Here is a 17,937-nt window from a genome sequence, read left to right as displayed (position 1 = left end):
GCAAATCGGTCAGATCATCAGTCATTTTTATTTTTGTCTGTTTTTTCGTTGTATTTCTATTTTTTGAACTATGTGCCAGAAAGAAATAGAGTAGGAAGAGATACAGATGAGGAGAGGAGTAGTGGGATAAGTAAAATAGGAGACAGAGAAATCAGGGTACGTGATAACACGAAAGAGAGGGTCACGTCGGAGGAAGAGGTAGTGAGAATGGAAGTCATATCTCTATATTTACTATTATATAAGAGGAACTTTGTCTCTGTGTGTGCGTGTGTAAGTTCGTTCCCTATGGACGCGGAAACGGCTAGGCCAATTTTTATGAAATTTCACAGGGAGGTACGTTATGTGCATGGCAGTGTTCTTAGATAGGCTTTGTATCGTAATTTCTTCGATAAGTATAGATAATCGATGATCGAAATAATCTAATGAAAGAAGGAACAGACGATTTTTACCATATTACACAGCCTAACATCACAAGTGCATTTGAGAAGTTTTATTAACACGCATGGCGAAAGGCCCGACATTTAAAATCAACAGTAGGTTCTTTGATATGACAGGGGCGCGTTCAAAATGAATGTTTCTGTTTAGAGCACAATTGAAGCATGATGCTTTACTTTTGCATTTTAAACTTTAAATAAAAAATAATTTTATAAAATCAAGAGTATTGCGGAATAAGTTACTGCGAGGAGACATCTGAAGCTTACTCCTTGTGCACCGCGATGGGTCCCCAACTAGAGCAGGTAATCAATCGATTTGATTGAAAAAAAATAGATGATTTCATTGATTTTGATGAAAATAAAAATATGAGAGTGTGAAACATTCGTCGATCATCATTTAATCCTGGGGATAGCCTGGTATTCCTGCTAGCAAAGATATAAAGAGAGGGGAAGTAAGAAAAAGAGAGATAAACATAGGGTCTCTAAAAGAGCGTTAGAAAGGGGAAGTCAGGAGTATAGACACATACGTTTCATCAGAAAGTTCTAACATGTTTTTAACTCTTCTGACACGTTTTTCATGCAACAGGGCAACACCAACTAGTCTTACCAGCTTTAAATAAATGATACATTATAGCAGGTTATGCCTTCGTTGAGTCTTGAAAGACAAAGGAGGATAACCCCTGTAGGGGCAGCTGCGCGTGTAATTGTGATGCAAGTGTTGCGCAATCTCCAACCACACCTCTCCTAAATCGGCACTGCTTGAGTCCAGTGGCAAGGAGAAGTCCAGGACGACTGAAAACAATGCCGAAATAAGCGGAAAGCACATACAGCACCTAGAAGTCCCAAATCGTCACCCATTTAGTCCTGACCAGGTTCAACTATGCTTACCTTGGGTGATCTAAGGGGAACCGGTGTGTCAACGTGATTATGCATGTTATAAAGAACCATAAAAATGTAGGCTATTCACTATTTCGTCATTAGATGGTTGGGATGTCTGTGATCACCATAATTTGATGTACCTAGCAAACATAATCACAGCAACAAATGAGACAATTTTATTATTTAAAAAAAATTTGAAGCGTTCTAGTAGAAACGTAACATTGTTCATGAGATGAGGACCAGTGTATTGTAATAGTTAAAATGGACAAGGCAGGACAAATGGCTCCTGTTGATGGCAGCCCGTCTAAGTTAAAATCGGTTTCTTCTTCTTGTTGTTGACATAAGAATCCAAGTTGCTCGAATGTCTTGCCTAAATATCACACGAATAGAGATTCAGCAGAAGTAATTTGTCGTGCCTCTGTCGTTCCTTTGTCGTGCTTTACTTTGTCGTGCAAAGATAGCAAAACCGACGGAAGGGAGAAAATGAATTGAGCACAGCATAAAATTGAACACGTGATAAAAGTTGTATGATGGGCCCTTACTCAATAAAACTGACGACATTTCAGTTACTAGCATCCCTGCAATCAGGAAAAGGATGAAGTGTATCCGAGTCGCAGACATTTCCAATGTTTTACCGATCCAAATAGTCAGCTTCTCCAGTTGGATCTAAAAACAGAAACGAAAAACAAAATAAAAATAAAAATGAGATTTAATATTTACTATGCCTGTTCGGAAAGCACCACTTATTTTAAGAAATACTGCAAGTGAAACAATTGACTTAAAAGAAGCTAAGGATGAGACACATATTCACACATACACACATACACACATGCACACATGCACACACAAAAACATACATACGTGGAAATAAAATAAAAAAAAGGAAAATCAAAATTATTTGTGGCTTTTCCAACGTTTAATCTTCATTAAAAAAGACTTCACAAGGAAGATTGATTTCAAGAAAGTAAATTAAGAACACTAGTGAATTATTTAGAATTGAATATGTGTAATTGCCGCGTCCCGCCCGAAAGAGGATACAAAACTTTGCTTACGTTGAATACGCACCAAATATTTGATTAGCTTTTTAAATTATTTTTATTTTACAAATAATTTAGGCTTTCCCTTTTTTTCCCATTGGAATATAATTTCCATTTTTATCACACACACACACACACACACACACACACACACACACACACACACACACACACACACACACACGCGCGCGCGCGCGCGCGCGCACGCGCGTACATGCGCACACATACACGGATATATATATATTTTTTATCTTTATAAGGTTGATTATTTCTTCAGAGATATAGATATTAAACATCAAAAGTAAAAACAACTTCTTATGCAAGTGACTTAAAAAAATAATAATTCGCATATTCTTTTGCAAAACGAACTGTGATTAATATTCATTTTTTTCTTTTCTTTTTTAATAATTCATTTCACTTAACTATTACAGAAAATTCTATTATATTTTACACTGTGCCCGATAGCATACACACATATGCTATCTGTCTGTGGAACGGTCTCTACCAAACTACACGATCAAGTTTTAGTCTATAGATTTGAAATTTGATATATGGGGCATTCGAACCTGCGGAACAAAATCAATTTGGTTTTTAACAGGAAAAATAGCTGTTAAGGGGTCAAAATTGAAAATTGGAACTTGGCAGGCATAGTTCGACTTAATGCGCACAAATATACATTTATACGTTTATCTGCGTTAATTTGTTAAGTTTTGAAGTGCTATTGTCGTTAGCTCAGAGGGTAGCGAATACCGCTACAGTGCTGAACGTGTTGGTTTCGATGTTAGCTGATAGGATTTAAATCATATTTAGAAATAAAAAGCTTTTAAAATCAATACTATATATATGACGTTGAACTTGGTCAGTAATAAATAGGTGACCATTTGAGACTTCCAGGTGCTGTATGTGTTTTTCACTTATCTTGCCATTGTTTCCAGTCGTCCTGGACTTCTCCTTTCCACTGGGCTCAAACAGTACCGATTAATGAGAGGTGTGGTTAGGGATTGCACAATCCTTGCCTCACAATTTATACGCGAAGCTGCTCCTACAGGCGTTACCTTTGTCTTTCGAGACTGAACGAAGGCATCGATATATTGAGTACAACATATTGATCAATAGAGAATTGGCTCTATAATAAATACGAAATTGCAGAAATTAAAATATGATAGTTAAGAATATTCTCCGGACACACCGGACGGCCTATATATATATACTAGCGGTACCCTGCCACGCGTTGCTGTGGCTTAATTTCGTGTAATGGAAAATTCTAATAAAAAGAGGAAATGCATGTTTCTTATATTCTTAGTACAGCAATCCACTCCAAAAAGTAAAAAAAAAAAAAAAAAAAAAAGGCGAAAATAAAAAAAAATATGGTACTCTTGCAGAATTGGATCCGGATCTTCGGGAGTTACCATCAATCATGGCTTGGTCTCGACCAACATTCAGTGGATTAAGCCGAAAGTTGCTAAACCATTGAAACGCTAAATAGTTTTCTTTTTTATTGTATTCAAAAATGTGAGTTTTTAATTAATATTTGGGTAAGGGGGGGGTTGTTACTATACACAGATTCGAAAAAGTTGTTCAAAAACGAATAAATGAAAGCAAAGGTAAGGTAAATTACGTTTCTATCTAACTGGATAATTTTTTAGTGTTTTTATTTAATGTAAAATGTTTAATCGGCTGAAAAACGCAGTGTTTATCTATGTATTTGAAAAAGATGAATGGTCGCGGACTCTGTTGAATACGTTAAGTTTGGGAAAATCAGTTAAAAACTATATAAAACAATGTCAGACACCTACTGATTATATGTTATTGTGACATAGGCTGACATATTCGGTGGGTTTCAGATAGTATTTTGTATAGTTTTTTAGTTTTAAATCATTTTCTCAAACTTAAGATCATCAACAGTGTCCATCACCGTTTGTATTTTTCAAATACACTGATAAACACTGTTCTTCGAGCTGACTAAACGTTATAGTAAATAAAACGGGTTTGTATTACTAAACACAGAAACGAAAAAGTTGTTGAAAAATAAATATAACAAATAAATATTATCAAAGGCAAGATAAGTTATTTTTCTACCTAACTGGATAAGATTTTAGTGTTTTTATTTAGTGTAAAATGTTTAATCGGTTTGAAAAAATGTTGTGTTTATCTGTATATTTGAAAAATACAAATGGCGGCAGACTGTTGAACACATTAACTTTGGGAAAATGAGTTAAAACTAAAAAAACTATACAAAACACTGTCAGGAACTCACTCAATATATGTTACTGTGACATAGGCAGACATGTATTCAGTGGTTTTTAACATATTTTGTATAGTTTTTTTAGTTTTAACTCATTTTCCCAAACCTAATGCGTTAACACAGTCTGCCGCCATTTGTAATTTTCAAATATAACAGTAAACGCTGTGTTTTTTGAGCTGAATAAAAATTTTGTATAAAAAAAACAAAAAAAAATTATCCATTTCGGTAATAAAGTAACATATCTTGCCTTTGATAATATTTGTTAATAAGGTCACGTGAGTCGATTAATGGGTGCTAATGCGCTTACTGATCCGTGCTATTTTTTAAAATCGTATTTCCAAGCTTAATTAAAGTTTTATGTTTTTTTGGTATTTTTTTTAGATTAGGTCCACCTCCACAATTTTCTTTTAAATGACGACTTTTAAAGGTTTCCGGCTATGTTGAATACAGAAATCGCATTGAAATTTTGCAGAAATAAGTAGTTATCGAGATATAGATAGTTGTTTAATGCATTGTATTCTTTGGCGACTATCTTTGTTACGCGCATAGATTTGTTTATGTCACACGCAAGCGTGTAAAAACGACGGCTGCTAGAGATTACAATGCATTATACAAATTTTTAATATCTCGATAACTACTTATTTCTGCAAAATTTTAATGCGATTTCCGTATTCAGCATAGTCGAAAACCTACAAAAGTCGTCATTTAAAAGAAAATTATGGAGTTTTTTTTTTTTTACATGGGAGTCACCACTTATCAAGGCCCGAAGGCCACTCAGGGATAAGGGCTAAAGAGTGTACAGTAGAAATTGGACAATATAGTAACCATTAGTAATGAAAATTTGGTAAATTTGATAACTTATATGGAACGGCTCATCAAGAACTTATTTACGTTAGACTTGAAGACAACCATATTGTTGTCAGCCGGAAAGCAGGAAAACGGAAGACAATTCCACAGGCGTGCAGTTCTAAGAAAAAAGCTTTGTTCATGGAATCTACGTTTAGGTTTAGGCACAGATAAAGAGTGGGGGGAATTATTGATAGTGTGTACAGCTAGACGAGTGTTTCTTGTGAAAGTTTGGCGAGGGGGGACCATAGATTGAAGCTCAGTCGAACACTGTCCATGAAAATAACGATACATCAGAGACAAACTCGCAACATTTCTTCTGTGAGATAGAGGTTGAAAGGAAGAGAAAAGGACATCTCCTACGAGGCTACGAAGTCTATTTTGAACTCTATCAAGGCAGGCCAAGTCCTTTCTAGCAGCTCCTGCCCAGATGTGGCAACAGTATTTCATCCTTGGACGTACCTGGCTCTTATATAGATAGAGAATAGCATCAGCAGTGAGATATCTACCGGATCGATAGAAAGATCCTACCATTTTTCCAGAGGCCTTGGCAACAGATTTGATGTACGTGTTCCATTTAAGATCAGGAGTAATGGTCAAGCCAAGAAGCTTGTCAAAACTAGAGGCCTCCTGAAGACGAGAGCCATTCATTTCAATTGATGCCAGATGTGGATCAGAATGTTGATGATGTAAAGAGAGAAGCTTGGTTTAAGATGCATTAAAAGTAACCAGCCACTCCTTACCCCATTGTACTACATGCTCAAGATCAGAGGAGAGAGAATTGGAGAGAACTTGGTCGTTTACTGTCTTAGATGTGCTACCATAAATGGTAGTGTCGTCAGCATAAATGTCTACAAATGATGTAAGGATGTGATTTGGAAGATCATTAATGTAAATCATGAAAAGAGTTGGGCCCAGGATGGACCCCTGAGGGACACCAGCATTAATACCGTGAGCTTCTGATTTTTGCCCCTCAACTACTACTCTTATGAACCTATCAGAAAGAAATGATTTAATAATTGAGAAGACATTTCCAGCAATACCATAGCTAGAGATCTTATGAAATAAACCTTTATGCCATACCCTATCAAAGGCCTTAGATATGTCAAGAGCAATTGCCCTAGAAAGGTTGCCTCCATCGAGAGATTTGCTAATCCTATGAGATATAACTGTAAGCACATCTGCTGTAGATCTAGCAGAACGGAAACCATATTGAGTGTCACTAAGAAGGTTATTTTTGTTGAGATGGTTGATTACTTCTGTATTTAACACAGATTCCAGCAACTTACTCATGACGCACAGGAGACTTATTGGCCTGTACTGAGAGGGGGATGAGCGATCACCTGAATTCTTAAATACAGGGCATACTGATGAAATTTTCCAGGGAGATGGGAAACTATTCTCCTTAAGACAACGTTTAAACAGTTTTGTAAGTATGGGCGCTAGTTCAGGTTGAAGTTTTTTGAGAACTATAATTGGAATACCGTCAGGGCCAGTTGCTTTACTGGAATCAAGGTTTTTGATTAGCTTGGCAACATCACGTACAGATATACGTATATCACATAGCGTGTTTTCTGATACAGGAGGAAATATTGGGGGTTGGCGGCCTTGATCGCAAAGGGTAGAATTAGCTGCAAAGTTCTTGACAAAGAGTTTGGCTTTGTCTGATGCTGACGAGATTACCTCAGGTCCATTGATAATAGTTGGGATGGAGCACACGCTTCTGTTCAGGATTCTGTTTGCTATTTGCCAAAACTGGTGGGAACCAAGCCGCTGTTCAGCTACTTTGGACTTAACAGATTGAGCATACAACTCTCTTGCATTCTTTATTACTTTCTTACAATGGTTGCTGGCAGTCCTGAAACGGCTTTAGTTTTCATACATCTATTACGTTGGAAACAGTGGAAAAAGTGATTTCTGTGCGCAATGGCAGCAGCACATTCTGGAGAAAACCATGACTGGCTGTTAGGTTTTTGCTGAAACTTTTTCGAGGGTATGAAACGGTCAATACCTACAATTAACCATTCCGTCAGGTCTAATACTATAGATGACACATCCTTTTTAAACATGGAATGCAGAGGTAGATCAGATATAAATGTACGGAAGCTATCCCAATCAGCCTTAGTGTATCGATATACTGTACGATGGAGAGGTACGTCTGGGGACTTATTACATTTCATTTTTATCTTAATTGATACAACAGAGTGGTCGGAAGATCCAAGAGGCGACAGAACAGAAACTGAACATAGTTCAGGGCAAGTTGTGAGAAAAAGGTCTAGTAGGCTCGCATATTGGCCGTCATTGTCGGGCACACGGGTGGGTTCCTGAACAATCTGAGTGAGGTCATAGGCAATGGAGAAATCATGACAGAACCTCCCCTCATCATCGGTCTTGTTAGAGTGCGTCAACCATTCGACGTTGTGAACATTGAAGTCACCACATACGTGAATGTTAGCTGAAGGATAAGCAGATAGGACTAGGTCAATTTTCTCAGATATGCTTTGAAAGATAGTAACCCCGCTGTTATGGGGGCGATAGAGAGTAAATATAAATGCCGTAGTGTGAGCTAATGCAACCCGGAAGCACATATAGGGTAAGTTAGGATCTTCCCTGGAGATGTCCCTACCACATGGAAAGTTATCCCTAATATAGGCACATATTCCATGCCCATGGCGATCTTGGGGGTCAGATTTAGAAGTTAAGTTAGAGTATCCTTTAATTGCGAACTCTTCTAGGGAAATAGCCTGTCCAATGCCAGTTTCACTTAAAAATAAAAGGTCTGGTTTAGTCTCCTGTAATTGGGTTTCAACCTCTGGAAGGTTAGAACGTAGACTCCTGATGTTGGAGAAGGAGACATGGTAGTAGGGGTCTACGTTGGAAGTTGGAGAACCGGGTTTAATCGTGTATTTTTTCTTGAAACTTGTCATGATGAAATTTTGGAATTTGTGGACTAGGTCATCAGATTTCCTTAGAGCAGGACAGAGAGGGGAAACTAAGAGAGAAAAAGAAACGAAGAATTTTTGTTTTTTTTATTTGTAGCTAATGATAAGGTAAAGCCGTAACAATTACCCACTAGTATGGCATCGAGAGGCCCCACCAGAGACTACTGCATGGTCCAGAATCCATTCACCAAATGGCAATACAGCAGCCCCAGTACTTTGCACCTGCTGATAGGACAGCCTCCTTAGTGGTTAATCCAAGGTTCGGGTCCCTGACTATCAGGCGGATAACGTCAGCCCAGACAAAACGTTTACCTCCAGCACCCTTACTAGTGACATGGCTACAAGGATAGACATAGAAACAGAAAATTTCCGCCATCTCTGCCAACTGTTCACGCAAAATACTGCCAACCTAGAAAGTGGACCTAATCTAAAAATTTACCGTTTTTTTGTCATTCAATTGTAAGATTAAAGTACAAAATAGGTACAAAACACCCTCTTCTCCCAATGTTAATAATGGCTTTTTAAATAATAACGTTACTATTTCAGCACGGATAATTTAAAAGCATTCATATTTTCTTATATTAATACAACTTCTGTAAAAAAAAAGAAAAAGCGTGCACTTTCAATCTTTGTTAAAAAAAGGTTTTCTTGAAAAAAAAAACAAAAAAATACGGTAAAAAAAGCAAAGAACAAAATGTTAATCGGTATTTATGCAGAGAGTGATCCTTGCTGAAATAATAACATTATTATTTAAAAAGCCATTCTTAACATGGGGAGGGGGTTTTGTACCTATTCTGTACTTTAACCTTACAATTGAATAAAAAACATATCATAAAACTTTAATTAAACGTGGAAATGTGATTTAAAAAATAGCGCAGATCACTCTCTGCATCAGCACCGAAAGTACAGAATAGTTAGAAAACATCCTCCCTCCCCATGTTAAGAATGGCTTTCTAAATAATGTTAATGATTCAGTACTGTTCCTTGTCTGCTTAAGTTTAACTTTTGTTTATTAGATTGTTAGGTGAAAGTCCAGAATAGTTACAAAACACCCATATCCCCATGTTAAGAATGGCTTTCTAAATAATAACGTCATTATTTCAGCGGGGTAGCTTCTCTGCATAAGTACCATGCTTTAAATTGTTAGGTGAAAGGACAGAATAGTTACAAAATACCATCCCCATGTTAAGAATGCCTTTCTAAATAACATTATTTCAGCACGGTATTTTCTATGCATACGTACTATCTATTTTCGTTTATTAAATTGTTAGGTGAAAGTATAGAATAGATGCAAAACTCCCTCCCCATGTTAAGAATAGCTTTCTAAATAACGGTATTATTTCAGCACGGTACCTTCTCTGCATAAGTACTATCTTTTGTTTATTAAATTGTCAGGTGAAAATATAAAATAGTTACAGAACACTCTCCCTTTCCCATGTTAAGAATGGCTTTCTTAATAGCGTTATTTCAGCACGGTACCTTCTCTGCATAAGTACAATCTTTTGTTTATTAAATTGTTAGGTGAAAGTATAGAATAGTAACAAAACGTCCTCCCCATGTTAAGAATGGCTTTCTAAATAACGTTATTATTCTATTATTATATTATTATGGTACTTTCTCTGCATAAGTACCATGTTTTGTTATTAAATTGTTAGGTGAAAGTACAGTACTCATGCAGAGAGTGATCTGTGTTGTAATAATAACGTTAATATTTAAAAGCCATTCTTAATATGGGGAGGGGAGAGTGTATTTTAATCTTACAATTGAATAAAAAAAAACATATAATAAAACTTTAATTAAACCTGGAAATACGATTTAAAAAATAGCGCGGACCACCCTTTGCATTAGCACCAAATATTATTTAAGCAAGTTACCAATCCGTAAAAAAAAAACTGTACTTTTACCAACCAATCTTATATCGAAAACCAAAAAAAAAAAAAAAAAAACTCAAAAAGCAAGCGACAAAGTTTTTTTTTGGCCTTATATAATAAAGAAAAAATGTTTAAATTAAAAAAATTTGGAAGATAAACAAATGAATTATATATATATATATATATATATATATATATATATATATATATATTCTTTTTTTTACTTATCGAGTAAACAGAAAATGAAATCTACTTCTTTTTCGTCAATTCGTGGCTGTGAAATGAATCGAACCGGAAGTTCAGTTTTATCAACAAAGCAGGTTTGCACTAACGGTTAAAAAAATATATTTTTTTTATTTAATATTTTAATAATTCACGGGGTAAATTTATTTTAATAACATAAAAACATCCCTCGACTCTAAAGATGGGTTGTCTGAAAATTTCAAATAAATTGGTAACGTAGAAATATGTTTTTATTCACTTGTAACAAAGCAAGAATTACATTTTTATATATATAGATATATAAAAGGAGTTTCAATTGACCCTCCAGAAGCTCAACGAATTGGGATACAAAACTATCCCTCATCCGTCATATACATTGGGCCTCTCGCCCACCGATTATCACTTTTTCAAGAATCTCGACAACTTCCTGCGCAAAAAAAAAAAAATGCTTCAAAAGTTTAGATGATGCCGAATCGGCCTTCAATGACTTTATCGCTTCCAGAACTCCGGATTTCTATGCTAACGGGATAAATAAACTTGTTTCTCGTTGGCAAAAATATGTCGATTCGATGGTTCTTATTTCTTATTATTAATAAAATTTATTATGAAAGGGGTTATGATCTTTTGAAGTTAAACGTCAAAAAACGACATTAGCTTTGCACCAACCTAATATCACACACACACACACACACACACACACACACACACACACACACACACACACACACACACACACACACCAGATAGCTTATGACAAACAGGAATACATTAAAGACGGTTTACTTGGAATAAGAACTATATGCCAAATTGCTAGATGAATATAGTTAAATTTGTGCTCATTTTAGCGTTAAATAATACCTATTGATCCATATTAATCTCTAAACCTGATTTGCATGGATAGCTTATTTTTTTTGCTGCATCTTTTTATAATAACGTCCCATACAAAATTCAGTCAGATGGCTTAGTAGTTTCTGAGAAAATCTTCTAGAGTAAATATGGTATTGCGGTGACTAATAACTATTAATCCATAATTCTGCATCGAAAATACTATAGCACTTAGTTCGCTGCACGTAATCATAAACATCCATACAAAATTTCATTCAGATCAACTCAGTTGTTTCCGAGAAAAGGTCTTCTCAGGAAAATCAGATCATACGGTATCACTTTCTACTCCAGAAGTTTCTTCCCCAGAACCGCTACACTTTGGAATTCTATTCCGGATCGCTGCTTCCTCAACTGTACTGACATGCAGAAGTTCAAGTGTAACGTGAACCGACATCTTGCTACCCAACCCCTACATAGTAACCCAGTAGCTTATGTCCCTGATAGTATCCCCCTACACCAAAGTGGCAATGTGCCTTGTTTGGAGTGAAAATGTAATATATATATATATATATATATATATATATATATATATATATATATATATATATATATATATATATATATTGATGTTGAGACGCTTAATCGGAATCGGGAATCTGAAAAAATCGGAAATTTTAGGGGTATCGGTATCGGAATCGGAAAAATTTGTGCCTATTTTCCAATGCCAAAGACAATGCTTTTTAATTCTCTTTTTAGCTGTAATTAGTTTAAAGTAAAATTTTCCACCGCTGGTAATAATTACAAAATAATAAAATTTTATTGCCCCCCTCCTTCAATTTATCAGAGAGGGACCTATGTTTTCAGTGGCGTCCGTGCGTGTGTGTGTGTCCATGCGTCCGTTATTTCGGACGATTGCCAGATAACCGTCCATTAATTTTTCCTGAAATTTTGCCACAAATTGTATTTTATTAAATAGATGTGCACAGTAAAATAATCTTGCGTCTCTCAGGGGCTAAAGAGGTAAAAAATGCCCCAGTGGCTAAAAATAACATAACTTTTGATTCATCGATTAGATTTTGCTGAAATTTGGCCGAAATGTGTAGCCTATTGTTTTTAATATAAATCCAATATGGGTGACCTTGGCAAAATTCTGGTTCGCGTCCCCGGTAAGTTTAGTGTTAAAAACGCCCCCTTTTGTGGCTTTTTTTCTTATATATTGTTGATATATCTGACTGTATAGTGTTTTTTCACAGTAGTCAAGTCAAATATACATGTGCTAAGGTCTGAAACTGCACCGTTACCCATTTACACTGAAATTCGGCGTCCCCAGGGGCTCAAAAGATGTCAAAAATGCCCCCAAATGATAACAAAATGACACTTCAATTGGCATCTTAGAACTATATTTATATTGAGTAAAGCGATATTAATATTGAGTAAAACGATCCATAATTGTGAATTAAAAATCAGTTTCAAAAGGAAAAATAAATAAAAGCAACTTGATTGTACGATCGTTTCGGAAACAATGTTCATTTTATTGAAATTGACAATACGTATTGACAATAATTTGACAAAAAGTTTTGTCCTTTAAACATAGTCTCCTCACCAGCAAAAATATGTGGAATGGGGGGGGGCGGAGAGGTTAAAAAGACACCAAAATAAAACTAGCATTTTCGGCGTGAGATTAGGCAGACATTCCTGGAAATATTTAAAAACAAAATAAAGAAAACGAAGTTATTAATTTTATGTTCATAAATAAAATAAAACAGAAAATTAGGAATAAGGTTAAAACAATTTATTTTTATTTAAACAATTCGGAGACAAGACATAACAGCATGCCAAAAGATAGACTGACTGAAATTAAAGCAAAAGTACCCGTCGTTGACTGGGTTCAAAAACAGGCTACAGAAAATGGACTCTGATTTATGAAAGTATGATAGGTTATGAAAAGGAAGGGGGGTGAAGAGATAGCTTCGAATTTGGGGGTATCAAAACCAAAGCAAAATATGATGAAAGTAAACATAAAATAGATAAACCCCATAATTTATTATACCATACCTGTTCACACTGAAACACGTATCACAATATTCTGTGGATCTATATTAAAAAACCTTGTTAAACTTTGTCACATATTTCCATTCTATGGAGGTCAGTCGCGAACGAACACCCTATAATTTTATTATACCATATTTCTTCAAACTGAAACATAATTATCAAAGTATACTTATGCAGATAGATATGAAAAGTGTTTTTTGATATAGATGTATATAAAAATACTTTGATAAGTATGTTTTAACTTAAATAGGGATTGTATAATAAAATTGTGGGGTCTGTGTTCGCGCCTGGCCTCCATAGAATGGAAATAGGCACAGACGTTAATAAAGACTTTTCATATCTATCTGCGTAAGTATACTTTGATAATTATATTTCAGTTTGAAAAAATATGGTATAATAAAATTATGGGGTGCTCGTTCGCGCCTGATCACATGGAATGGAAACATGTCACAAAGTTTAACAAGTTTTTTTTAATATAGATCCATAGAATATTGTGATAAGTGTTTCAGTGGTATAATAAATTATGGGGTTTATCTATTTTATTTTTACTTTTATGATATTTTGCTTTGGTTTTGATACCCCCAAATTCGAAGCTATCTCTTTACAACCCTTCCTTTTCATAACCTATCATACTTTCATAAATCAGAGTCCATTTTCTGTAGGCCGTTTTTTAACCCAGTATATATATATATATATATATATATATATATATATATGTATATATATATATATATATATATATATATATATATATATTATTAAAAAAATTTTGTTTCCGACATACCATTAAATAGAATACTTTGAAGAATAGATACTTAAAAAGAAAAAATATATACCACTGTGGAATTTAAAAACTATAATAATTGTTTCTGCAATTTTTCGTTTGCGTGAATTGTCGTAATGTAAGGTGTCCGACGAGTGCTACAAACAAAACATATGAAGTTAAAAATAACATAATATTGAAACACGTTGCCATAAATGGCGTTTAGAATTATACTTTAATTCAATTATATTTAATGATATTTGCTTGCTTGGTTACATTAAAATTTAAAACATTTATGAAAATGTTTTAAAATAAATTAGACATGTCTACGCTTCCATAATTTGAAACAATTCCCCACGGCGATGTGATCAATTTGTTTACGAAGCATTTTACTCCTAATAAAAAAATGCAATTACTTGAAATTCGGGTACTTATATTCTAATATTTTTGCATATTCTGATAGCAAATCATCTTAAATCTTATGTAGTTTGATATGCACCAATTTGCATATCAATAAGGCTTGTCCCCCCCAAGGTCTCATGGCTGTTGTGCAGTTGAACAAATAGAAAGAGGAGCTCAATGATTACATTGTTTGTGATTAAACTACACTTTCTTTCCACATGAGAAAATAGTTTAATTTATTCAAAAACCTTTTAAAAAATACTTAAATTTTTATTTTCGCCGAAAAATACAAATATTGTGTCAAGTATGTTTTTTTTTTTTGAAAAATTTGAAAATCTATTAAAAATTATAGAAAAAATATTACATTATTCTGTTTTAATATGATATAATTTAGGGTTATATCTTTCTGGAAATACAAACGTTTTTCATAATTGAGTTTTATAGATATTAACTAGTTTATAAATTTTAAAGCAAGGGTTGCGCAATTACCAACCATACATCTCCTGAATCGTCACTGCTTGATTCCAGTTTCAAGGAGACGTCCAGGACGACTGGAAATTATGTCGAGATAATCGGTATGTCAACGTGATTCTGCCGTATATACATACACATATTACTTTAATAAAAAAAGTATTTCGAGTAGTCGATTGTGAATGCATATTTCTCAATTAGTATTAAAGTCTCATGATTCAACATTATCCTTCCGATTTATCTGATAATATCCATCTTACAATAGAATCGCTCGTTATAATATTGTATTTATATAAAAATCGAAGACGTTTGTCACCATAGAACTAATGATAGCAAGAACTTACCTCATGGAGATACGAATCCGCTGAACTCTCTGTTCGTTATAAAAAAATGTATGCAAGAATGAACGTCATATGAATGTCTAGCAAAAAAAGAAAAAAGAAAAAAAAAGAAAAAAAAAGAAAAAAAAAAGAAAAAAAAGAAAAAAAAAAGAAAAAATAACCCGGATGTTTCTTTTCAAGTTCAGTCAAACCAACGAAGATTCTAAAAGTCTAACAACCGATGCAGCTGTAAGTAAATGTTTCTGTTCTCATGAACGATCTTACAGAAGTGGTGGGATTTGTGTGTGTGTGTGTGTGTGTGTGTGCGTGCGCGCGTGTGTGTGTGTGTGAGCGTGTGTGTGTGTGTGCGTGTGTGTGTGTGTGTGTGTGTGTGTATTTCTCTCTATACAAACATACTCATCATCAGCATTACTTACTGTTCGGCGACAAAGACAAGACAATATGGTTTAAGATTTAATTCCTCTTCAACTGAATTCATATTTTAATTTTCTGCAATTTACCAAAACGTTCCAGTGAATTTTATTTCGTCTTAACACTACCAGGCCTGAGCTACTGAACCTAATTTGCCCCTGTGCCTCCTCGGCTGAATTGTGAAAAAATTTAAACGCGTTAGTAACTTTTTTTTGTCTTTCATCAATCTCCAGTATTCAGCCTTTGTGTGCCAGTTAGCCTAACAGGTGGAGACCTCCTTGATTCACAGGCCCACTAGCATCATCAGAATTATCACCACTTTCTCCTTCATCAATGTATTCATCATCACTAGCGTCACTGGATCCAGAAACATACTCCTGATCAAATGCGCCTTCGTTTAAATCAGAATTTGTCACTTTATCCAACCCTGACAACACAAAAACACGTCATCAGAAAAAATACCGGTTTAGTGGTAACTCGGTATATAGCATTTTCGAAAATTACCGATGTATCGGTAACTCGGTATGTTAGGGTTAAATTGAAAACATTCATATGAAAATGGATGTTTGGCTTTCAGAGTATTATTTGTATTTATAAAACTCATTTTTAAAAAGTGAAATCGCTCTATACAAGGCATAAAACCACTTGACGCAAAGAGATAAAAATACTACCTAAAGGTCAAAAACTAACGATAAGAATGGATAGATTTTGACATTGGAAAAAATAACTCATCCCTCTTTATCAGGAATGTTGCTCATGGAATACAAGGACTAAAGGATAAAATAAAGGATAGCGAAGGTTACGAGGCTGTCAAAAGTAAACCCAAGGTTATTTTCTACTCTACTCTTATTATGTACTCTGACACACGGTCACGCATGTTTCGGAAATTTAAATTATATATATGTACTAGCAGGGGTGCCCGGCGTTGCTCGGGTGTTTGGAGGTGTATGCTGTGCAAAAAAAAAGTAAAAAAACAAAAAAGATGGTTAATTTTTTAAAACTTTGACTCCTATTATGACCCCTTAAAATTTATAGTTTCGGGCTCAAATCACTTTATTAAGTTAGATCCAGGTTCAAGGAACCTATATCTAAAATTTCAAGTGTCTAGACCCAAAATTGTCGGAGGAGTTTGGTAGAGTTCTTAAAGGTCAAATCGTTGAAATTTGACCCCTTAACAGCCAAATTTCTGGCTGACACCCGTCACATCGATTTTCCCAAATCTCAATACCCGGTATTTCAAATTTCGAGTCTATAGACTAAAAATTGACAGAGTTATTGCGTAGGGAAATGTACACAGACAGACAGACAGACAGACAGACACGTTCACTTATATATATATATATATATATATATATATATATATATATATATATATGTGTGTACATATATATGTACAGGGTGGCCGAAAAGTCCCAGGACACTCTATTTTTAATATTTTAATGCTGTTAAATATGATTGATTTTAATATTCTAATGTTGTTAAAACAATTTATTTCATTTATTTTTTCAGGTTATGACTGACATCAGTGTATTTACTGTTGAGGAGCGCTTAATTGCTGCTGTTTTATTAAAAATACATGTATAGTGTCCTGGGACTTTTCGGCCACCCTGTATATATATATATATATAATTTAAATCAATGTTTATTTTAGAAACTTTTGTTAAATAACATCGGAAGGAAATCGCATCTGAGGAGTTAAAGGGTTGGAAAATTTCTACGGAAACATAAAATCATAGAATTGTCCTCCCGTTAACGAAACGGCTGCAATGAAGAAATCCACGATGAAATAAACGAAAGTTATATAAGAAATGTGAGCCTAGGATTTTCAACAAATAATGTACTATATATATATATATATATATATATATATATATATATATATATATATATATATATATATATATATATATATGAAAATCGATCCAGGCAAAGCATAAAGTCAGTTTCTGTAAAGAGCTAAAAATACTACTTCAAGATAAAAAAACTTGCCAACAATAAGCGTTGGATGGAAAGAAAACAAATTCTTCCGTCTTTGTAAGAAACAACGGTCATAGAATGTGATGACTAAAGAACAAAATAAAGGTAGCGGGAGTTATAGATAAAAATAAGGTACTTTCATAAAATCTTGATGTTTAGCGATAATTTTTTATATTTTAAACCAAATCGTGACAAACTAACAAAAATGACATATTAAAT

At 34.4% G+C, this 17,937-nt stretch overlaps 1 protein-coding gene across 1 annotated transcript in view; it reads right to left on the bottom strand.

Annotated features, from left to right (window-relative positions):
* LOC145241379 (uncharacterized) overlaps positions 1-15,429 on the bottom strand; it is a 34,946-nt gene extending 19,517 nt beyond the window's left edge. Inside the window, exons 1-2 of the mRNA XM_080104275.1 lie at positions 15,334-15,429; positions 1,856-1,979 (exon numbers count right to left, since the gene is read on the bottom strand). Of these exons, the coding sequence (XP_079960401.1) occupies positions 1,856-1,934 (79 nt within the window). The 5' untranslated portion in view covers positions 1,935-1,979; positions 15,334-15,429. The remainder of the gene's footprint in view (positions 1-1,855; positions 1,980-15,333) is intronic.
* Positions 15,430-17,937: the final 2,508 nt, after the last annotated feature.

Source organism: Euprymna scolopes, chromosome 20, assembly GCF_053919585.1.
Source record: "Euprymna scolopes isolate OS-2025 chromosome 20, ASM5391958v1, whole genome shotgun sequence".
NCBI classification, from domain to species: Eukaryota; Metazoa; Mollusca; class Cephalopoda; order Sepiida; family Sepiolidae; genus Euprymna; species Euprymna scolopes.
Note: the sequence above shows the minus strand (reverse complement) of the source record. Positions and strands in the feature narration are given on the sequence as shown.